The 24,886-nt window shown below is 40.3% G+C and overlaps 1 protein-coding gene and 1 long non-coding RNA gene across 8 annotated transcripts; one reads left to right on the top strand and one right to left on the bottom strand.

The window, feature by feature from the left end:
• Nucleotides 1-1,516: 1,516 nt before the first annotated feature.
• Nucleotides 1,517-24,674, bottom strand: PTPDC1 (protein tyrosine phosphatase domain containing 1). 7 transcript variants are annotated; one of them, XM_085073139.1, is made up of 11 exons: nt 24,610-24,645; nt 21,191-21,261; nt 12,237-12,329; nt 9,384-9,555; nt 8,530-8,610; nt 8,189-8,307; nt 7,284-7,421; nt 5,418-6,625; nt 4,529-4,714; nt 2,888-2,998; nt 1,517-2,091 (listed from the first exon to the last, which is right to left on the bottom strand). In XM_085073139.1, the coding sequence occupies exons 3-11, from the start codon at nt 12,319-12,321 to the stop codon at nt 1,975-1,977; spliced, it is 2,217 nt and encodes a 738-aa protein (XP_084929265.1). In that variant the 5' UTR covers nt 12,322-12,329; nt 21,191-21,261; nt 24,610-24,645; the 3' UTR covers nt 1,517-1,974. The 7 variants fall into 7 exon arrangements, with proteins under 7 accessions (XP_084929265.1, XP_084929266.1, XP_084929264.1 ...); XM_085073140.1 differs by having other exon boundaries at nt 24,615-24,631; XM_085073138.1 differs by lacking the exon at nt 21,191-21,261 and having other exon boundaries at nt 24,615-24,674.
• On the top strand, nt 11,206-14,181 carry LOC146431925 (uncharacterized). Its single transcript, XR_014854808.1, has 4 exons — nt 11,206-11,615; nt 12,186-12,255; nt 13,225-13,375; nt 14,058-14,181. It is a non-coding gene; the product is annotated as an uncharacterized LOC146431925 (long non-coding RNA).
• Nucleotides 24,675-24,886: the final 212 nt, after the last annotated feature.

Below are 24,886 nucleotides of genomic sequence, written 5' to 3' on the forward strand. Positions count from 1 at the left end.
AGAAGAGTTTATTCCCAATACCCCATCTAACCCTGCCGTCTGGCAGTTGGAAGCCATTCCCCTTATTCTGTCCCTCCAAGCCCTTGTGAAGAGTCTCTCCTCATCTTTCTTGTAGGTTCCCTTCAGGTACTGAATTTAGTCACCCAATTTGCATCACTTGGGTCACAAATTAATTAACAGACTGCTGCTGAAGTTTGTAGGTTTGATTATTCATTCAGATGGGCTATTTTTGGCTTTATCCATGATGAGTTCAATGATGTGGTGGCCAGTTTGGCCATAATTCTAAATACACTTGCCAGTGCACCAAAAAATGTATTAAATAAAAAAGCTCCCAGTTCTACACTATCCTGTGTAGGGCAATGGGTTGTGTGTAGGTAATTTTTAAAATGCCAAAACCTGACATTAACTTCAGAAAGGTTATTTTAGCTGGAGCTAATGGTATGTGAAAGCCCTTGTTCATTACACTGATTTAAACAATACTGCTCTGGTTTTTTAACCCCAAGTGTCTTGGCGTGTAGAAATAAATAGCTAAAATATATGGCTGAAGTAAATGGCATCAGAAATTGGTGCTGGCTGTTTGGAGCTGTAAACTGTAAGAAACTCAAATAATTTCTTGGGAAATGAAGACACTTGCAAGTGCGTTTTAGTGTTCCCAAGACTGAGTGCTAATGCTAACGCAGAACTGCTTGTCATGTTGCCTTGCCTCTTTGCAAAGCTGGATTTGCGTTTGTGATTCACATGTGATATTTTCCTTTCAAGTGTGCCTATTTTAGGATGATTCTGCCAAAGTAGCATTTAATTTGAATTTGATTTAGAATCATCCAACAGTTGAGGCACGTATAAATTATCTATATTTCAAACAGGTCTATTTTTAACTCTAAATGTTAGTCACTTACAGAAATGAATAAAAATATTTCAGAAAAGGATAGATTCTTGTTTAACTACTTAAATCTGTCAAACTGGATGAATTGTTCTTTCTGCAAACTGGCATTCCAGTCCAGATCCTAAGGCTGTAATCCATGATGATGTCCCAGTTGTTCCTGTTTTATTAGACAAAATACATCTACAAAGTGTATTGCAGGTAGTAAGGTTTTGATTAATGTTTTTTTAGTATTATTATGTCACACTTCATTATGCAAATATTTGCTGAATGTAAGTATGAACGGAATCACATCCTTATGATGATTTCATAATGAAATGGTTTTTTCACTTAAGATCTATAAAAGTTTAGCTAATAAGGTAAAATTTTACTCTTATTCAAAGCACTTAAATGCCACAATCAATTTTTTGTTAAAAACAATTTGAAGCTTTCTTAGCCAAAAAAGGTCTAAATTAGGGCTTGATGACTACGGCTCAACACAGTGCATTTCTCTACTGTAACACCTTTTAGAAATACATTGGATACAATTATTTAAGTGATCTAAAGGAAAATATTGTCTGCTGTCAATACGAGCAGATCAAGATCTGTCCATTATTACTCTTGATATAATTTAAAAATTTCTGAAAGGAAAAGCGGTTTCATAGGTTCAGTCAATATTTATTTTCTGCAAAGTAAAATCAGTATCATTAATGTAAACATATGTAATACATAAATATTAAATCAATCCATTAAACATCTGTGGATCATGGCACTGAACTTATGGCAATCATGTAACTTGAAAACAATGTTTCTTACCAATAACAGAGGTTTCTAAATCAATAAACACATCTGAGAACAGGACACCCCTTCACAATATAAAAGCACAGTACTTGAAACCAAATGCTACAGAGAATGGTCACATGGAGCTGTTCTTTAAAACTCTGTAGACTGAACAATTGCCACTAAAACTCCCTCTAAAAAAATAAAATTATTTGTTAATAACTTCTATTACCTACAGTTAGGTAGATCATGCCAGGTAGCACAAAATACAGTAGCTGGAAAATGCAAAATAATTCGGTAGGCCCATCTAATGCTTCGGCAGAGCTGTGTAGAAATCAAGAAGGATTCTCTGTTCCTTCTTTAATACTTTTCCTTTTTTCTTCCAGTGCTTGTTTAAATACAGTTTTCAAGGTATTGTAAACATGTGGTCCATTCTCAGAATCAAAGCTTGTCTAATAAAAGAGAGAAGTTTCAGTTCAGTTGGATGCCAAACAGCAAAATGCAAAGTACATGCACAACATTTAAAAAAAAACCTTTGAGATTTATTAAAGAAAATATGTATTTATGATGGAGTGCTTAATGCTAAGTGTTTTCAGTTTTATGCTGACTAGACACTAAACCAGAAGAAGGAGAAATGTCATGATTGTTTTAACAGGCAGATTTACAAGAGATGAAGAAGCAGCATGGTGGACATTCTGTTCAAGTTCAGATTACATTGGCTGAATCTGAGAAGAAATCTGAGCTGAGCAATAGCTTCACCTGTGACTGTTAGTGAATGAGACCAAAGCAGAAATTAGTTATTCACATCCTGTATTACAGGCCTGGAACACAAATGACTTGCAGTGTAATTTTGGAAAATGATATAATCTGATGGAAAGACTTCAAGTAGTATAGAATCTACCAAAGCCTTTGCTAAGCTACTCCCAGTGATTAGTTAGTGTCACCCCTTAAAAGTGATCTTTTCCCTAATTTGAAGATGTCTATGAACTGGCAGTGGTCCGGAAATAGGAAAATGAGACTCCAGGATTAAGGCTGTAGTTACAGAATTTAATTTTGTCGCGAATATTTCCTACCCTTTATGTAGTGGTTATTATAAAATGTTAACTCTGAAATAAATAAGCTTCACACTAAAGGGTGAAGGAATTACTGTAACCTTTCTCACAGAGGCCTCCCTCTGTTGATTGATTCACCTTCATTATTTAAACCAAGTAAATACAATGTCATGGACAGTTATTTATGATTACTTGCCTTGGTGAAAGCTTTAATAGCACGAGCAAGTAAGGCCTCCTCCACATCAGCTGGCAGCACTTGCAAGTTCACCACACAGTGTAAAATACAAAGGATAGTCTGACACTGTTCCTAGTGGGTAAAAAGAAGAGCAGCTCATTAGAAGAAATATTTCCATGAAAAGCATTTTAGAACTCAGGTTTTGTTAACTGCTGTTTAAACATCAGTTTAAACAGGAAAGCACAGGTTGTGCGTTCCTGTACTGAAACATTCAGGTGCAGGAGTTGGTAGGGAATTCCCACCAGCCTAAAGAGCCTCTACACAATTATTTCAGTCACGATGGGAAAACTCTTCTTCTGAGTACCACAAACTGGTCTGGGAATTTCTACGAATTTCTGGGAATTTGAAGATCCCCTCCGTGTTCCTGTGAACTGGCATAGAAAAGCTAAGATTTGATCTTTTCAGCACAAAATACTGTGCATATTTAGGGCTCTTTTCCCCATCTTGCACCCCTCTCTGTCCTTCCAAGTCTCCATCACCACTGGAAGCTGGCAGAAAGACACCTGAATAGTGCTTGCAAGGAGGAATAAAGGGAGAAACAGATATTTGTGGCTGCTCCTTCCCATCCCTTTTCCAGCTTCATTAAGGCAATGGAGCATCTGTCACACAAGTAGCCTGCTCTAGGTAACTTGTTTTGAGCAAGACACTTGGACTAGAAAATATCCAGAGGTCCTGCAAACACAGCTATTGTGGGATTCTGAAAAAATATAGGATAAGGAAGGATAAAAATATTTTTTTTTAAATTGTTCCTTTCCCATTCATATATAACAGGTGTCAAGCAGTTTTTATCATATAAATAGAAAGTTAAAACTCTGATAGAGTGGAAGAATGCTTCAGGAAGAAATACAGTGTTTTCAGATGAATGGGAGTTCTGAACATCATGTCATGAAGATGAAGACTGCATATGAAGTTCTGACCACCTGTTAATCAGAAGCTGTATTTTTGGGTATCTGGAAGAGATAAAAGGGGTTCTGTTTTCTTCATAAACACTTGGGAAACAAAGAGTTCTCAGAGAGTTAGGAAGTTTGTACAATTAAGAGATCAAGACTGGAGAATTTTATTTATTTTTTTAATTTACCTTGTATCTAACCTTTTGGGGACAACTAAATATTTTGGATCTAAAGTAACTGTTCTGCATAGGGATTTCAGAATACAGGTGGTCACAGTTCTGAATTCTGCAGAAGCATTAGGCCTGGCTTCTGATTCTCTGAATTAGCAAATTCTTCCTAGTCTTTGCCCTAGCTCTCCCACAGCTGCCAGATTAAGCTGTTTGCAAAGCAAATGAGACAACCATAAAGTACAGCCACCCATGGAGTCACAGAACAAATGTTTCTCATCTTTGCCTCTGGATGTCCAGCTGCAGGATTTGCGGGGAAATGTGCTGCATTTGAGCTGCTACTGAATGGTGTTCCAAGACCATGTCTAATATTTTTTTTGTCATATCCATTGCCCTAGTATTGATTGTGACAATTTAGTATTGAGTGACAACTCACACAATTTGATACAGAATGAACTCTCATTCTGATTTTTAAAAAGTGGCTTTTTAAAAGTGCAATTCCCTTGCCTAAAGTTAAAGAATGAATTGTCAGATCCAACATGTACCTTTCTTAGCAAGTAGAGTGCATCCTGGGATTCTGTGCAATTTTTTGCCAGCATGTCAATATCATCTTTGGATAGAATAGGTTCTTTCAGCTGCTCTATCCATGACCACATCAAACTGCAGAGGATAAAAGGATCCCTCTCAGTGCAGATTTTATCCCAAGCTCCATCTCGAGAATTCAGTTCTTTCTTAAAACAGAAAAAACAAAGAAAACCAAAAATGCATCGTCTATTTACCTTTGCCAACATTCTCTTTGATTGTAACAGTACTCAGCTGCTTATGTTCCAACAAAAAAGACTTCAGAGTTATCAAAACAATTTGTATTTTTTTCCAGAGTATCAACATTAATCAGCAGTAATATACATGATTCTTTAAAACAGAAGGATGACGTAAGCAGTGCAGCTGAGAACCTCCCAATACTGGAATACATAAACCAGCTTTGCATTCCAACTTCAAAGCAAATGCTGCTAAGAGGATTTGGGTTTGAGGATAAGTAGTTAAGTTTCTACTAAATTCTTTTTCTTTTACTCCTGAATCCTCTGATTAGTTTTGAGAAAGCACTGATGAAAACCAACTCAAACCCTTAAAATGTGTACTACTGTGCCATCAACAGCCACATTACAACCAGAGATAATGGTATTAATTTCCTCTTGTTAAGAAAATGAACATAATCAGAAACGAGGTCTCTAGCCTCCTGCTAGGACCAGAATTTGTAGGAGCATTTTGCCAGCCTTTGACCCATAACTGACAAATACAATCATTTACTGGACCTCCTATAAACTGTGATCCCAATGTGCCATTTCAAAGCTCTATGTGGTATTTTTGCAATTCCAGGAATTCACTGAGGTGAAATATGCAGAGCCCATAACGTGGAATTGAGTTAAAAATTACCTGCCACATTTCTACCTTCTGCTTCACTTCATCCTCTCCCAGAAATTCATTTATATCTGCAAGTGCTTTGGCTGCCAAAACTCTTCGGGCTTCCAGACTTAATTCTGACTGCAGAACAATGTGTGGAATTGTCTCTGATACATCTCTGCTAACTTCGCTTTCATATCCAATGGAAAAGTTCACTTTAGAAGAAGAAGAAGAGTCAGAGTCCTCAGAGAGATAGACCCTTCTGCCATATATATTGGTCTTGTGTTCCTTCCTATGACCAGTCTCATTGGCAAAGTTATGCCTCGGCATTCCGGTTTCCTTGGGATTATGGATGGATGCGAGGCCTGAAGAAAAGGTCCTGCTGCGTTGTACTTCTTTGGTAGAGTTCCTTCTGTGGTAAAGTGAGGATCCATCCTTTTGCCCACCCAAATTAAATTTCCCTTGACTCCAGAATATGCATGTGTTATGCACTAATGCCTCTTTGATTAACTCCAGCCGTGGCTTTGCTTCACCTGTGGCAGAACATTCCTCCCCGCTGTTCTGCTTCTGTTTGTTGTTCAGTAAGATCTGAGCAGGCACTGTCCAGGCAGTGTCATCTTGTTCGAAAAGAAACTCAGTTCTCCTTAGGTCTGATTCACTGTAGCTCAGACGCCTTCTTAGATGAGTAAGAGGCTGAAGGCATTCAACGTTCCTTCTTTTACAAAGAGAATCACATTCATGTCCCAGGGAGAAGTGAGAGTCCTGAGTTTCCAAAGCGGAGGAGTGAGTGTGGGATGAGTCCGATGTGTCACTGTCCTGCCTGGCCAGCTCCTGGTCGAGCTGTGTGGATGCCAGCTGGGACACAGTCTTTTCAATCTCAGCTGAGAGGTCTGGGATGTCCAGCAGCTCTGCCTCTATCACCTGTCTGTTTTCAGCCAGGTCCAGCAGCAGCTTGCAAACCAGATGGATCAGTTTTGGCACGTGTTTGAGGTGCCTGCTCTCGTAGCCATGGAGCAGGTGCCTCTGGCGGGTCAGGTACTGTGACAGGGTCACTGCGTGTGCCTTGGGCTCGCAGCACGCAAAGACATTGCGCAGAGGAACCAAGAACTGAGTGAACTCCCTGACGCACAGTAACTGCCCCCTAGTCTGGATAGAATTAGGCCTTTTTGCTCTGACAAAGAGAATTGCTTGGTCAGCACTCATTCTTGTGGCAAAAACTAAGTAGCAAGCTATTAAAACACCTAGAAAATACAAAGACAGGATTAGTTACAGAACTGTCAGAAAACTGAGTGGAAATACGGGCTACAAATTAATATAGGTAAAGATACAGTGTCCTCTATTATGTGATGCTGTTACTTAAATGTAATTGCATGTGAAGAACCACAAGAGAGTAAAGCCCTTCTCACTGCACTGCAGTGGGAGCTCACCACAGCCTCTCCAGAAGCTCCACCATTTGCAAACATGGGAGCAATGGGGGCTTCTATGGGAAGGACACAACCAAAAAGGACTTGAAAGAAGCAAATGACATTTTAGGTGCTCCACCAAATCTACCTGATCCAACAAGTGGCAGGTTTCTGAATGTGTTATAAATACTGAACAATGAAAGTGTACCAGGGGAATTTTTTCCTTCCAAAAGCAGCTGTAATATTTGAATGCAATGGAACCATTACACAGACTAAAAATTCCTCTAACCTTACAGGTCTTTAGTTTTAATAGACTAAAACAGATCTTCTTTAGCCATTGAGGACATTTGGACAAAGTAGTTTAGCACTTCTAACAATTTTATAGAAGTACATCTTTGAATGATATAGAATCTAACCCAGTTATTAATGGTTTATAACCAGAGATGGATGGAATTTCTAGAGGAACCCTTGTGCTGCTCCCGCATGGAGCATGTACCTGTCCTCCCGAGTCCTGCGTGGCAGTGAACAGCCACCCTCCCCTCCTGCAGGGCGAACGCCATCACTTTAACCATGTCAAGGATAGTGGTGAGAGATGCCACTCCATAATCCTTCCATCCAAAATTATAAAAATAAACTAAAATAAAAAGAGAGACAGTGATTTTCTGCCACAACGAATGTGAAATGTGTAGTACTATATGCAGAGGAGAGATTACTAATAAGAAATTATAGTATTAAAATTGCATAATGGAGGTTAAAATCTGACTACATCTTTTTCACAAGAGATTATTTTCCCATTTCAGTGTATGCTTGCTATTGAAATTTGATAGACACATGAAGCTAGCAGAGATTTTCAAACTCAAGTTCAGCTAGAATGTAAAAGGTGTAACAAAACAGCGATTCATGCAAAATTACTGAGCTACATATAGGAAGAGGGTAATTTCTTCTTTTTAGAAATAAAAGCACTTATTCAGTCACAGCTGCTTCTTACAGAAAGGCACTTTGTCTCTTCTCACCCTAATATGAAAATACAAAAATACTGTCAATACCAGTGTCCTTACATGAAATAACCTTTTATAGTCTAGATAACATGAGTGTACCAGAATTTGACACACTGTTAATAGTTCAGATATTTGTGAATGCAGAAGAAAAAGGAAAATTTAACTGTTGTCCTTCCTTTTTTCTAAACACCTGAACACAAACCCTCCATCTCTCTCTGCATAATACACAATCTTCAATAATGTGTTATTTACTCTTGATTATATTTGCCAGGTTTCATTATTACATCCCGCTTTGTGCAGTGTTTCCTACATAGCGGCGTTTAACACACAGAAATTCAAGTAAAAATATCCTTAAGTGCCAAACTCAATAATTAATGAGGAACAGCAGCAGGAGGGAACTTACTTCCAGCCTCCATAAAAGCTTCAGGAAGGTAGGTGAAGCCGCTCTCCTGCTCCAGTGGGTTCCCACAGCTCGCATGCTCTCCAGGACGCTGAAGGTTAATTATGGTTTTTATGCCACATCTTAGGGAAGGAATAGATGAGTCAAAGTATTACAAGCAGCCAAAAGCTCATTGTCCCTTATTTTCTGAAACATACATTTATTCTTAGTGGAGAATAAATCTTTACCTGTAGAGTGTTAAAATGAAAGGATCTTTATCAACAATCCAAATCTATGTTGAAAGAGAAAATGGATCAGGAATTACACTAGTAATAATTGCAATAAATAATGACTAAATTTGTTACCTTTCAAACTGCTCAATAATGTTGTACTTTTCAATTAATTCTGTTGAGGGTCGAGCCATAGCCAGGATGTTATCTGTTATCCTGAGAAATTAGAGAAGCAGATAATAATGTTATCATTAATAATTTCCTGGATATTAGTCTTCCAACATAAGAATACCATTATATTGAAGTAAGAGAGAAATACCTCAGTGATTAATTAGAAATTACTTTTTAAAAATTCTACTATGCCATAGTGTTAGTGATAAACTTTATTAAGCTGATACAGATAGAACATTATCAAAAGACAATTACTGGAACTGCTTAAATGCCAGGACATAAGTAAAAATTCTTTTGAATAATAATCTGAATCCAGATCCTTATTTGTCCGTTTAAGGTTTGTAAATGCCATTTAAGGATTTGCTGTTGGAAAAAAAAATCAGTGAGAATGTAAAGATACATTTCATGTGACTCCTGCTGCATATGGACATCCTTCTGAACACATGCCCACATTATTTCATCAGCAGGAAATGCTTTTGCTTTTCCATTCTATTATTAACACGTTTAATTAATTTGCATCTTAATCCTTAGTAGCCCAGAACAGCTTTTTATAATTCATAACAGATAGGTATTTATTCTTTTGGATCTGAACCAAAACCACTGTAAGCCAACAGAAACTTTTAATCATCTTTACTGGGCTGTGTACAATGGCCACTATTTCAAATCCTAATTCCAAATCAAATTCACATTAAGTTCTACACTTAGCAGCCGATTTAAAAAAAACAACAAAACAACTGTTTTGCTTTGAGTTCTCTCTTGTAATAAAATAAATGCAACCGCTGCTGCTACATGTAGCGGGAGGACGTGGAGCTGCTCACCAGGAGGAGTAGAGCCCCTTAATGGCCTGCTCGTGGTCGGCCCAGCGGGCGGGGTTCTCGTACTTGCAGGCGCGGCCCCCGCAGGCCATGGAGCACTGCATGTGCCCGGGGATGACGTGGCGCAGCCGCTCCCCCACCTTCGTGTACTTGGCCGTCGGGCGCCTCGAGCTCCCTGCGACACAGGCAAAGCCGGGGTTAGCAAGGGAACTCACTTACAGCATCTCCGCCTGAAAAGATGCAGTTCAACCTCGAATGGATGAACTTACAAACAGCATAAATAGATGGAATATATATTTCAGGCTTATTTTTCAAGTAATGATTCTGATGGGGAAAAATTGTTAGTATTACTGCCAGTTAGTTTTTCTGATGAAGTTAGATGTGAGTGACATCCTTTGCAACTGAAAAAATGTCACAGTCCTCTTCAACCTGAAATCCAAAACAGTTAACTATATCCTTGGTGTATGCATGGATGTGTGCTTCTGTTTTACCTGTTGTTTATAACTGAGCTGTTAACAGTAAAAAGCATGTATCAATACTTCAGTAAGGAATCAGTTAACAAAATATAAAATACAGGAAGAAAATTAAACCCCACTATTTTATCCACACATAAAAAACACAGTTAACAGAACAAAAGTGTAGTAATACCGAGAAAATACCTAAAACTGCCAACAGTCTTAATGAAAAGTACTTTACTTTTTTTTTCAGGAAAAGTTGCATCCAGCTCCTCGGGGCTGAGCGACGACAGAGCGACCATGACCCGGTGTGTGGACGAGGAGAGCAGCTCCACCACGGAGCTACGGCGCCGCTGGCTGAGGCGGAGAAGGGGATCGGAGGAGGAATGCCTCCGCCCCTGGAAGAAATGGCTAAAGATGCTGACAGCCGAGCGCCTGCGGGGGGAAGGCTGCATGGCTGCCCGGCCCCAGCTCCGCCCGGCGCTACTGCCCAGGGCGCTCTGAGCGGAGGAGAAGTTGCTCAGCGCTGAAGTTGCGGGGAGCGGAGCATCCCCGTGCGTGCTCCAGCAGCTGGTCCCCGCGGGCTGAGCTGTCGCCATGGTTACGGAGGATGCAGGCGCTGCTGCCAGCCAGCCCCGGGCTGCTCCCTTCCACAGGGATTGCGTCTGCTTGGGACAAACTGTTCCGCCGCTTGATGAAAATAGTTGCATTTCAAGTAGGTAATTTTCAACACCCGCTGGGAACAACCAAAATGTTTTTCATAAACAATGGGAGTATTTAGTTCCTGCTCAATAACAGGCATTCAGAACTCACTAAGACACAAAATACTCGATTCAAAAGAACAATCAAAATGTAGCTGGAGGCTCTGCCTCCTGAGAGATCTGTAAGGAAGAACATTATACTCCCCCACCTCTTGGTTTTTCATTCCACAACCACCTCTCCTCCTCCACTTTGCTGCTCCAGAATGCATCATTAGCTGTGTAATGATTGGGATTAGTGTGTTCCTGCTGAAATGCTTCTGTACATGATGAATTGTAGACTGTTTGCCTGGACCATTCATATCTAACAAAACACAATTTGTTATTCAAAACAAAAGGCTGATTTTTTTCAGGGCACAGGTTTTTTTATGAAGCAGAACTGTTAACCATGCAGCCTGAGAGAAAGCAGATAATGTGGAGGGGAAGGTGTGTCAGTTGAGCACTTCAGGCTTCTGAAGGCAGGTATGAGGTGGCAAATTGCCTCCCACTTTGCTTCCAATGTGCTGAGCAGGAGAATGAGGTGGCCGGAAAGATTGCAGCACTCAGAAAAGCAACTGCGTGGAAAATGGATTACAGTGATGCTATAAAACCTTCACCATCCCAATGTCTGTGCACTAGACTGCAGTGAAAGAGGAAGGCTGGGGAAATCAAGAAAACCCTTTAACTGTGTCAATAAACAAATTAATCGCATTGCATTTTCCTAAAATACATAGTATTGTCAGTCTGTGTTTCTTTTTGTACTGCAAAACTAATACAGAGGAATTTGCGTAAGAGAAAGTTCCCTTCTGGGACAAATTCACCAGGCAAAAATCTGTTTCTTCTAGGTATGACCAGGAACTGAGGGCCTGAACTTTGACTGCTGCTCTTCAGCTCTTACAGAGACGTGGTAATATTTGCTGTGGGTACCAGGCCTGAAACATCAGCAGTGATGTCAGCTGAGAAAAGGAAAATGTTCAAGCTGGCTCTGAGCTGTTTTCTCCAAACCTTGACTCTTTATTCATGAATAGAGCTGATATCAACAGGTGAGGAAACATTTAAATGTGCTTTTATTTTGGGGGTCAGGTGGAAGAGAAAGGAGATGAAAAAGGCTATTTCAAGTGCTACCTGTATCCAAGAAATGTGAAAAATGTTTTCTAATTAATTACATTCCTTTCTTATATTTAATTATTTTCCTCTTCCCAGAAACTTCTTTTCAGTACACATCAAATGATAGTGGAGACAGAAAATGAGGAAAATAAAATGCTGCACATCATTATTTTCCTACTAAATCTAGCAGGTTTGCAAACAAACACTAACCCAAAACGCTAAGAAAAAGTCGCATCCTGTAGAGTTTAAATTGATAGAATGGGGAGTTCTGTTGAAGGCAAGTTTGTATTTTCAGAGAGCTAGGCAGTTTCTCAATACAAAAATGACATAGTTTCTTCCATTAAGAGATCTGATAAAATTAAAATTACAGAAAAGATCAACATATTATCAACAAGATATGTTGATGAAATAATGCAGTTTGGTTTTGTTATAGACATTTTATGAGTTTATAAACACAGATAATATTGCTGGGGTTTTTTAAAATTTTCTGTGATTTTTTTTTCCAGAATTGTTCAAAGCATTTATTGTGAAGGGCACATCAAGAGACAAATTCTTACCTGAACTCATATTTGCCAGGTACAGACTGCTCTCTATCAACGAGGAGTATGGTAGTTCATTTTGCAGCAAAACTCCTGCAGCCATAGCAGTACCTGTTGAAACAATAAAATATTCACTGAAAATCTACAACAGAAGCTCAGAAAATGCAAAATAAAGCCAAGTATCTGGCACCTGGTTATGGAGTCATTCAAGATTTGGGCAGTCACGTATGGACTGGTACTTGACAAACAGATTGCCTACAATTCATGTGCCCTCTCTGCTCTCTTCCCTCCACTCTTGGGCTTTGAAATCACATCCGTGATGATTCTCCTCTAACAAGAAAACAGAATCTAGGAGTCTCTCTAAGCAGAAAACAATTTTTTTTCTCTTTAGTATTATTTCTAATATAAGGTAGGTTCTGCTCTGAAGACCTTCTATCTGACAGAAAGATAAAGGAACGCTGTAAATATGAACACAATAATCAGTCACCGGGATGTTTAAATAAACCCTTTACATGGCTCTGGAGTGGAAATTCTTACCCAGCATAAGATTACCATTCTGTTTTTCTTATCTCTACAGGAAAACAGCTGCAAGTGTAAGAAAAGGGCATTTTTCATACCAAACTAAGTAAATATCTCCTGTATCATTAACTACAGAAACTTTCCTAAATAGACAAACCTTGGGTTCCCAAATCTGCACAACCAGTATTAGGATTCAGCAGCATAACAAGCGTCTTAAAAGACAGATTTGCTAAAAAAAAATTAAAATACAAAAGCCGTGTGGGGAGTAGGTGATAGGGAACAGGTCTGTGTGGTGCTAACTGCTTGCTGTTCATTGTCCACCTTTTATCTCTAATTCTGCATAATGAATTTTCTAGTAAATACTTAAATAGAATTTATTCATTCAGATATTACATTGTCTACCACATACTTGAATAAATTATTCTTCCAACAATGCTAATGGGTTTTATTCCACAAAGTCACCCAGTGCAGCTCTGTTCTTTTCCAGATGCTTCATGGCAGGAACAGATCACAGATACACATTAAGAACCCTTTCATAATGCTGTACCAGTTCTCTCAAAGGGATGAGGATTACATTTGTCAGTGAAAGACAAAAAGCCTTTTGAAAATTCAGTGATGCTCAGAAATGCATTTCTAATGTAAGTACATCAAGAATAATATTAATTAAAAATAATTTTAATAAATATTAGGACTATCTGGAGCATTTTCTACTCAGCTACTTGACCATCTGACTCAGTATTCCGAAATGTCAATCCTTTAATAAAAGTACCTTCATTTAATTGCATTCTGTTTGGAGAAGCTCCAAAACCTCTAGATTTTCCAATGGACTTTCAAATCAGTAAGAGCATTTTCTACTCAGCTACTTGACCATCTGACTCTGTATTCCGAAATGTCAATCCTTTAATAAAAGTACCTTCATTTAATTGCATTCTGTTTGGAGAAGCTCCAAAACCTCTAGATTTTCCAATGGACTTTGAAATCAGTTAGTGATGGCTTTCATGATCAGAGGAAACTCTGTACCTAAAGAAATACCTTCATTTTATCCCCAGATTTTCTTTTTTAGAGTTAATAGTGTTGAATTTTTTTAAAATGTTGTTTTCTATTTCTCAGAAAGTTCTCTTGAAAATTCTTAATAGCTTCTTGTCCAGATAACATTTGAAAAATATATCTCATCATAAGGGCAGCAGAATCACCACCACTATGACTATTTAGTTTTCCTATTTCCTTGTACTCAAGTGATTAAAAAAAAAAAAAAGACGAAATATCAGGGATACTTCTATCATCTAAAATTATTTTCCTTTTCTTTATATATTTAAACAGGGATCAGGCTGACAAGGACTCGTAACTGGAAAGGATGGATGTTAATGCAGAAGAGAATATACCTACAGTATTACAAAATACTAGCAAGATTATTCTAAGTGGCAGAGGTGAGCTATGTGTTTCTTTGTTGCTTTTTATTTTATTTATGTCTATTTATTTATTTTATTTTATGAAATTTTATTTCATTTACACACCAAATCCATAATTCCTGTGCTGTCCAACTAACTTGATTGTTTTGTCTGTGCATTTAAGTTTGCTAAACATGACTGGCAGGTGTTTTAAATTGCTCAGTGTGATCAAAACGAGTAATTCCCTTATATTTACTTCTGGGGGGGAAAAAAGTTAGTAAGATTGGGACAAATATGTTTGCTAAGTTATATTGCACTCCCTCAGACAGATGAAATGAGGTACTTTGGGACAGATCAGTGGGACAGACAGAGAGGCATCACATTCCTGCACCGATAAAAAGGGTGTTACAAGTAAAAATAGTGCTTAGGTAGAAGCAACAGCTCTCTCTTGCTTCGTCTCTGTACCAGACAGTCTTCGTTTTTAAAGCCGTTCTTCAGCACTTTACTCATGCCATGAGCGCTCGGTAGCTGCGGAAGGCACAGCCTGGAGCGTTATTCCAGGTCACGGTCCCCATTAGCTGCCTGAGGGATCTGAGTCACGTACCTTGTGGCAGTCACGATATCGCCTTAATCAGCTCTGCTCCTTTATCTCTGCCATGCATTCCTATTGCCATGACAGCAAAGAGGCTGCCCTTTAATCCCGGGTTCCCGACTGAGCGAGCGGAAAGGTGTCTCCCTCGGGTGAAGTTCCATCTCTGTGCTAGCACAGGAAGAGGTGTCGTCCAGCGAGCAGAAACACCCAGGCTCATGACACCAAAACACAGAGAAATATGCCCGTGCTGTCCGCTGGCAGAAGGAAAGCGCAGGACCACACTGCCCAAGGAATCATGCAATCTCTTGGAATCGTGACGCCAAGCACTCAGGAGGTATTTCAGGAGGTCCCCTCCAGGCGTGGGTTTGATGTCTGTAGGCAATTTTGAGTTGCTTATTCTTTTCCCCCACTTTTGAGCTGAACAATTTCTAACAGAAGGAATTTTTGTTTCCTGTTACACTCGATTCATGGGTTGCATTTGATAACATGACAGCTGCCAAGTCCCACTCACTGCTTTACACATGCAGGGGTGACTTTCCTGCAGAGGAAGCAGTGTGGGCACCTTGTGCCACCGTGGGTGAGATGGCTCTGAGCATCCACCTTCTCCTAAGCAGTGAAGTAGCCTCTTGCCCACGTCCATTTCCTCCGGAATAAAAGCACTTTTCTTTGTAAGATCACAGGTGGAACAGTGAAGTACCACGCAGGCACCAGGACAAAAGGGACATCAGGGATTCCAAGCAGTAGATTCCATGCTCCTTCCAAAGGCTGCCTTCCACAGGCAGCGTTCCTCACTGGCTCTCAGTAGCCAGCTGCAGGATGGACCCAGCAAACCGGCAGCTGAGTTTCCAAATTAAAAACTCTACTGTGTCACGAAAAATATTCCTTTTTAGCATTTCAGGATCTGGAAATCAGTGGCTTCCAGTGGCTGGGCTGAATTTTTGCTCCAGAATGAAATGAGAGAAAGGAGCAATGTCCAATATTGCAGCAGCCAGAAAACAATTAAATAGCCAAAAAGTGAGGAGACAAGAAGATGCTGGTCTCACTCTACCTCTGCAATTAGGATGGTTATTTAATAAATGCAATAAGTACCTTTTACTTCAGAACATGTTTTCAAAACAGAGAGAAGAGCTTGCTGGAAGGATTCCAGTTAGGGCAGTGTAGTTGCCAGTATGGACAGTAATCCCACTGTAAGGCTCCCCACTGCATCCCTGCGGAACTATTCACTAATAGTGAGGTCCCGAATCTTTAATTTGTGTGGCTTTGGTAAACAAGAATGCCACAGCAAACCACACACTACAAAAAGTTATTTTTATGTATTAACATGAAAAAATTTTGATAAGTTTTCAGTTTTAAAATATCAGTATATGGGAAAAGCTGTTTTAAACCTCAAATATATTAATACAATAGAGGCAAATGCTAATGCTTTGACACATGAAATTTTGAGGTTATTTCTACTGTTTTCTTGTCTTCTAAAGTGAATTTGTTCTCTCCCTGATGCAGTCATGTGTAAATAACTACCTATCAGCCAGATTTTTAAAGGAACATAGTCAACTAGCTGCAGGAAAGGGCCAGGGGTAGCTTAGTACCTAAGCACTTGGGTAACACCTCTAAAATTTCCTGTGGCCTAATTCTACAAGTATTTGAGAAGCTTTGCTTTTGTGAGCAGTCCCACAGAAGTCAACAGAATGTCTAAATGTAAGATCACATGGGATAAAGTTTCACTGCCAAAATGCAAAGTCCTGTAAACTGCACTAATGGAGATGTTTTAGGCAGATAACTAAAGATAACTTAAATGATTAAGACTGAGTAAAATTAGGATAGTGTGGAGAGGACTAGTTATATTTCATGAGGTGGTGAAGAGCTACTAAATTATAACTTTGTATCTCAATTCAGGCTTTGAAGCTGATGCTTTAAGATTGGCAGATCATGAGAGTTTTGAACAAAAAATCTTCCGAAGTTGCTGAGACATAGTTAGTCACTGGTACAGAAAGCACTGGTAAATGAAATTGTGTTTTAAATTATCACATACTATCTAATTTTAACATTGCCAGGAATAACAATGCATTTCTAAAGGTTTGTAAAAAATGATGATAACTGGGATTCTTTGCTAAACTTTATTATTATGATTAATGAGACAAAATGGAAAAGTTGTTCTAATGCATGTATCAGTGAAAAAGCTCACTGATAACAGCTATTTTATGAATGCTTAAGCTACAATTTAAGCACAGTCTGGCAGGCAGTTTTAGCACTGAGTGCACATATTTCAGTAGGCACACACCTCAGCTACCACCTGAGGTGTGCTAAAAAGCTCAATTATTTGAATTTTGAAATGTTTACTACCTGTAAGCAAATGCCAAAGTTTTGGAAAAGCAAATGAATACACAGATAAAGGACAGAGAGAAGACCAGCTAATAACTGAAACAAATTTTCATATAGTTTAGTTATACACTATTTACACAGCAGAATGATACTAGAGCTGTAAAAACTCCAGGGTTTCACTGGAACCACAACCAAGACGGATTTGTTATTTCTACATGTGTTTTACTCTCTTTGGGAAAAAAATATTCTCCACCTGTCTTAGCAAAAGGTGAATGTCATTTAATCATCAAGTTTGATATTTACAAAGGACTCTAACTGCTTTAATGTACAAAAGAGACAAAAGAATACAATTCATTAAAAGATTATGCAGGTGTTGGTTTGGTGATTCAGTGTTTGCTATTCATAGATTTTTTGACATAAATAACAAGAAACTGCAAGCTAAACTGATGGACAAGTCTCTCAAATGACTTGATTCGTGTTATTCAAACCACCTTCCTGTGGTAGTGATAGCCCAAGAGTTAACAGAAATTATTTTAAACTACTTTGAACAGGTCAGCAGGCAGTAATTACTAGTGAGAATCATAAAGGAGATGGCGTAAAATGAATATATTAATTCTTCTACCAACAAAAATGGTGACTCTGAGACTCTTGATCATAAATATCATGTTTACCAAGAGAGTTTCAGACTTGTAACACTGACTACATGCAGAAGAATGAAATATTGTCCGTAATTGTCAGCTTTCTGACAGCACTCAGAAGTGGAAGTTTAAAAACTATCTCTGCAAGTTAGAGGAACTCTTTCTAAATCTTACATAGTCAAAACCATAGTAAATTTACATGAGTTTTAATAGTTTTAATAATTTCAGTGTAACACCTTACCTGTTACCCTGCAAAAAGAATGAGTGAGTGCTGATCCCTTCATTGTTGCAGTATCAGCCACAAGAAACACGTTGTAAGGGAGTCACGTTTTACAGAGGAGAAACTGAATGAATTCCCATGGTGTTTCCTGTGGCTAATCGGATCGAGGATGGTAATCTGGGAGGAGCCAGCAACGATCTTTTCTTAACCTAAGGCTGTGCGGGGAGTGCCTCGGGGACTATGCAGATAATCATCCCTAAACTGCTTTCTTTGTCTGCCCGGCCTTTAAAGGGATTGAGGCAAACAGGCCACACCAGCCTGATGTTTTAATAACTGAATCTTCCAGCTCTGTTCTTCCTGTTCACCTCATTTCCTATTATCAACGAGTAAATAAACGTCTGTGTCTACATGCATCACACAACTAAACACAAAGCTACAGAGATAATTTTGTGAAGTGAGAGTGATTACAGTTAAACTGATACATTGATTTTGAAGTGCTACGAAAAAAGAGTTAGAAATGTTCCATTGTTATCTGGGCTTATCATGGTTATCTGCACAAAACATTTTTTCTCACCCAGTAAAAGTATAGAATGTCACTGAAGTGTTTTCAGCAAGTATAAATTAACTGCATTAAAAGTAGTAACTCAAAACCATAACAAAAAAGTTCATATGAATATAAAGATGTAATCAACTAAAAACCAAAGATTTTGTTGATTTAACTAAATACTAGATAAATAAAAAATGTAAATAAAATAGGATACTATATCTTATTCTATCTTTAAAATAGATCTTATCTCCAAATAAATTTCAAGCACTAAATATTAGCTGTCAAAGAAAAGGGCTTTCATCTATTCCCATCACTTCTTTGCATGTCTTGTTAAAAAATCCCTACCATTAATGAAGCTAGGGATTAATTAAAAATACCTCCCAATTATTTAGAAACTAAGTATCCTTAAAATGACACATATAGTTTCTTACTATTAAAAAAAAAAAAAATCACATGCATGAACTGAAGTGTGTCCAGCAATCTCAGTAAACAAACATCACTTTTACATCCAGGTATGGAGTTTGCCCAGAAAAGCTGTGGCTGCCCCATCCCTGGAAGTGTCCAAGGCCAGGTTGGACAGGGCTTGGAGCAACCTGGGGTAGTCCATGGCAGGGGGTGGAACTTGATGAGCTTTCAAGTCCCTTCCAACCAAACTGTTACGTGATTCTAAGTTTGTGGGGAAAAAAAAAGAAATAAAGATGGGACTTCAAAAGATTTGTACACAATCTGGGAAAAGCCACTAATGCACCTTGGCTACTTAAAAACCTGAACAGATTGTGGAACCTAAAATCCTCCTTTGCACACCTTTCTTTAGTGTGTTGGTAGAAGTTTCAACTCCAAAGGGGCCAAGCACTCACAGCTTCCCCAGCCTGCAGTTGCAACTGGGGGGTTCAAAACCTCCAAAAACTGATCCATGTGGGTTGCCTGGGTGCCAAGAGCTGGTGTCCACTGCCACTGCTCCAGCAGCCCTGCTCAGGGCCAGAAAAACAGGCACATTGACACACTCAGGTGTTGGTGAGGGCAGACCCCACAGAGGCCCAGCAGAACACAGTGTTGACTTCCTGGGACCTCAGCAGGAATCTGTATTGGAAAATGTAGGGTAGAAAGAATGAGGTATAATATATGTCATACAATGAAATAAATTTACTCTTTGCGTTTTGGCTGTGGTTTGATGATTGCCCTTGGTTACCTTTCTGGGTCAATTCACACAAGGAACAGCCCCACAGCAGCACTTCTTGGTTTTGTATTGTTCAGTCACTACAGAAGTGGTTCTAGAAATCTGAATCTATGAATTATGAGTAAAGGGACACATGTTTCCCAAGTGTCAGCACACAAAAATGTGTTAACAAATGGAGCATCTGGCAAAACATTTTGTAGGAGGAACTGGAGGAAGCTGGCATGATTTTAGTTGACTAAAGAACAAAGAGCAGCTTCAGATAATTAATAAATATCAATTAAATTCTTAATATAAGCATACCCTTTGGGGGAAGTTCTAAATGCTCACATTTGAGAAGCTGTCACTGACATACCTAAGTTTTATTTCCAGGTGGATAATGAAACACTATTTATCTATTTGATTCCAGAGGGGGGTTAATTCTTGGAGGGTTTGGATTCCTGGTGCAGCAGCCCTCTGCTTTGCCGTACGCACTCGTAGGTGTTAGAGATTTAGTGGCTGCCCCTTGTATCTGTTCTTACATTTGTACTCGTCAGTACTAATGACACTTCATTCAGCTGAGGAACTATTTTTATCTGGTGCTCTGCAGAGTTTAGCTAATTCCAATGCATCTGTGCCAAATGTGTTTGTTCAAATAGGCCATGTCACTGTATTTTAGTCAAGACAAGGCTTTGCGCTAACTGAGGGTGACTTTTTGGGAGAATTAACAACAGGCTGAAATAATTTGCCATTTCCAAGGAAAGAATACACAGAATAGGTGGGATGCTAATGACTAAACTAGCAATCTTCAAGTCTCTCGGCTTGGCATTTTCCTATTTCAACAAAATGAAGACTCCCAAGTCCTCTGGAAAATTCTGCTGAACTATGATTGATGTTTAAAGATACTAACAAGCTTTTTAGGTAAGTAGAACAGGATCACTAGGCTTCTGGCAGCTTATTTCTCTTGCACTGCAGGAGCTACTTCACAGCAGACGTAGCAAATCCACCTGTCCCGTGACCTTAGGTATAAGTTTATCAGATTAGGCAGGCAGAAAACTGTCTAAATTGCCTCATTAGGAGGTCTGACCTGTCTGCTCACACTGCATTGTTTTCATTGGTACATAGACAGAATCAAAGCATCACATTATCCCAAAACTTAAAGCTGACTAAAACCTAAGATTCATTTTAATTTAATACAAACTGTGTGTTTGGATTCCTAGCTCGCTTTGGGCATTTCCAACTTCTCCTTTTACTTTTTGCTCTTCTCTTAGTTTGGATCATAAAAATCAATTAATGTTGCTTTATTTTCAGCTTGTATTGAAACACTGCAGGGAAGGTTTTAGCCTTTTGTAACTTTACAACTGTATATATGTTATTAAAGACTTTCCCTAAGTTCTGCTTTTAGATATTATATATATATATATGTACACATATCATTTTTTTCCTGTCCATTAAGCATAATGCTATACCACCAAAAATCAATCATAAAAGCAGAGTCAGAGCCTTTGGTAGACTTTGACGATACCAGCAGTGTTACAGCTGTGAGAGAAATGTACAAATTTAGCTCCTTAATGAGATCCCACAGCAGCAGCCCACCTGTGATCCCTGTCCTCTTTCATCATCTCTACTTCTGACAGTCTCTCTTTTCCTGTTGGTTCCACTGTTACCTAAAATTGCCAGTAAAGGACAAAATGTAGTGAAATGTTAGGTAAAGGCAGCAGAGTAATATGAAAATTCCATTTCAAAAGACAGTTCTGAAATGGAAGAATAGTATCAGGTGTTATTCACAGGTCATTCAATGGACTTGCAATGCAAAAGCTGTCTACAAACCTAGGGAAATAGTGTAGAACCATTTAAACTAGATATAGCTACAGAAAGGAAAGCACTGATTTGTGAGACAGCTCACTGTCTCTATACATGACACAGCAATATTCATGCAGCTGCAGAGACCTCATCCAGGAACATCTGGCTTGGGGTGGTAACTCAGTTTTTGAAACAGCCAGCAAATGTCAGGTTGTTGGAAAACAGAAATTAGGAAGAAATCCCCCATTCATGCACTTTAGAACTGCTGAAGACCTACCATCTATCAGGCCAATTCGTGATGACCTTTGCAAAAGCACAGATTAAATGTATGCATAATTTCTAAGAAACACTACACCTGCTGTGGGCGTGTGGAACCATTACCAAGTTTATGCACAATAAAACTGTCCAGAAGTGACAGATGAGGTACAGGAAATGAGGAAATATGAAGAAATTAAGTGCCCCTAAGGTAGCCAATCCTTTTAGGCATTTTACCACATTCTTTTTCTAAGGAACAAAATGGTCAAGCTCTGTAACACGGGGAACTGTTTGCGTAAAGAACTGAAGAGCTCAAAGAAATTTAAGTAAACAGAGACCAAGAGTTGCAGGTGGCTGTATCTCCCTCAAATTCCTGTGACAGGATTAAGCCCAGCACTCCAGAGTGGAGAGAAAACTGAGGAAATGTGTATACTTTTATGTGGTTTTCATATTCTCAACAATGACAAGCTAGCCAAGATCAGGAGTAAAAAGGTTTACAAATATCTCTGTCTTCTTGGAAAAAAAAACCAAAAACCACCAAACATGGTTAGCGGTAATTTGGCTTTTGCCGTGTATTTGATTAAGCAATTCTGAAGTCTGAACCTTGTTTCACAAACAAAAAATCTGTGGCTCAGAAATGTGTCTGAGAAAGCTTTGGGAGTCACTCTGTGACTGCAGGCGGAGGTCCAGGGCCCTCACAGCAGCTTGAAGATGCTCAGGATTCCCACCGAATCTCTCAGGTACAGAGGAAGGACATGTAATGACCTGCTCCAAACTGGGCAGGTGTGTTTTAACTGGACTCAGTTGGATTTGAAATGTACTTGTTTTAAGGTGTTATAGGTGTTAATTACCCCGTACAGGTGAGCTGGCTGAGCAGCTGCAGGCCAGCAACAGCCATCCAGCTCCAGGGAGCTCTGGGCTGAGCAGCCTCTGCAGTACAGCAGGAAAATACCCAGCCTGGGACAGGGGCTCCTGTGACTTTGATATGACCAGCTTCAAAAGCAACATGCCCAAGAGTACGAGAGATTTGAATACAGATCTCAGAATTCTGGAATAGTTGGGGCTGGAAGCGACCTTAAAGATCACCCTGTTCCAACCCCCTGCCGTGGGAAGGAGTGCCACTCACTAGATCAGGTTGCTCAAATACATGTCAGCAAAGGGGCTCTTCCGAGCCTCCTGCTGAAGTAAATGATAAACTGACCTTGCTTCATTGAACTGACCTACTTGGAACATGTTTGTCTTTAGTTCTGGATTATATACCAGCAGGAAGAAGAGTTAAAGTAAGCCAGAAAATACTATCCATTCAGAAATGTGGGAATATTGTACCTTATCTGAACTTGTAATCCATTTTTTTGTATTACTTGTAGCACATTCCTTCCCAGCAACTACCTTTCCTCCATGTCAGAATTCCCAGTTCCTGGACAATTCCCCTCACTTATAATTTTACAGCTATTACACAAAATAAAATAGTCATAATGGTATAATTGGATTTACAATGAAGTGAAATATTTACTCAAACATGTGGAAGAAATGTTATTCAGGTCAGTTTATGTGTCCATCCAAGCAAGTACATCATGAGAGAGGATTATATTGCTAATTATATCTCTGAGGTGATACTCTCACAGCAGCTGGCCTTGCAGACTGTCTCCCTTTCTTACTTCGTCTTGCCTTACACATGCAGTTACAGTCTGTGTTTCACATAAACTACTGATGGAAAAATCACAGAATCCCAGAATAGTTTGGGTTGGAAGAGACATTAAAGCTCATCCTGTCCCACCCCCTGCCATGGCCAGGGACACCTTCCACTCTCCCAGGTTGCTCCAAGCCCCAGTCTCCAACCTGGCCTTGAACAATTCCAGGGATGAGGCAGCCACCACCTGAATGACAACCTGAGAATGCTTTCAAGCAATACAAATGTACAAACACATTTATTTTGTACACATTATTTTGGGATTAATTCCCCCTCAGATGTGGAGCTCAGTGTTGCTAAGTGGGGTGAAGGCGTCCCAAAAACACATCTCTGAGAATAGCAAAAGAAAGAGATCTGTGCAAAGGGAAAGCACTGAAGTCTAGATAATTAATATATCAGGAAACCTTTAATCTTTTTGTTATTCTACTGAATAGTGACAGTCTATTGCCAAAAGCAGTAATAGCTACATGTAAGCTACTACTGAGTGTGTGGATTGACCTACACACTGAGGTCCATCAAACGGGACTGACAGAGCTGCGTTTTTCAGGGTGTTTAAGTGATGATCAGAGGTGTGGTACAACCACGACAAAACATGACGACGCTGTTGAGAAGAGGAAAACCAGTTTCCATTGTGCTCCCCTACTGTCACTCATTGCCCTCTTTCTCCCTGACAGCTGTGGGCCTTTGCGAAGGTAAAACTACACAGATCATTTATTATATTGAAAGCATTTTGAGGTTGTGATTCAGGGAGTGGCAGCACCACTCCTCGAAGTATTCCAGGCCAGACTGGACAGGGCTTGAAACAACCTGGGATAGTGGAAAGTGTCCCTGCCCATGAAGGGGATGGCACGGGATGCACTTTAAGGTCCCTTCAGCCCCAAAACAGCCGGGGCTCCTATGATTTGGTTCTGTGACTGTTTAGCAGCGGGCGGCAGAAAGGCTGTGTCACCGCGCAGCCTCCCGAAGCCGTTCTTGGCCACAGCCGGTGCCGGGCAGGCCCCGGGGGCAACGGGAGGAGCCCGGAGAGTCCTGGTGGGGCGCAGCAGGGTCTCTGCGGGGTAAATCCTGAACTGAGGGGCCGGCCGAGGCAGCGAGCGCGGGGCTGCCCGACCGCAGTGCCCGGCCGAGGGCGCGGATTGCGCGGACTCGGCCGAGGCTGGGCGCTGCGAGGGGCGCTGTGAGGGCGCCAGGCGGGCCGCTCTGTGAGGGGCGCTGGGCGCGGTGAGGAGCGCGGAGCACGCGGCGCCCGCCGGGGGCGCGAACCCACCTCACCTCCAGGGCCGCTCGCGCCGCTCCGTCGGCACCGCCCCGCCCCGCAGCGCATGCGCGGGGGCGGGAGCGAGGTGAGGGGTGGAGGGAGAGCATGGAGGGAAGGCGGGATCGGGAGAAAGCGGGGCGGGAAGGCGGGAGCGGGGGAGCGCGCATGCGGGGTCGGGGGAACGCAGGGGCAGGGGAGGCAGGGAGGATGCAGGGAAGGGGAGGGGAGGGGAGGGGAGGGGTCGGATCGGATCGGATCGGATCGGATCGGGGTCGGGTCGGGAGCA

This window comes from Lichenostomus cassidix, chromosome 12 (genome assembly GCF_008360975.1).
Source record: "Lichenostomus cassidix isolate B80296 chromosome 12, HeHo_3.0, whole genome shotgun sequence".
NCBI lineage: Eukaryota > Metazoa > Chordata > Aves > Passeriformes > Meliphagidae > Lichenostomus > Lichenostomus cassidix.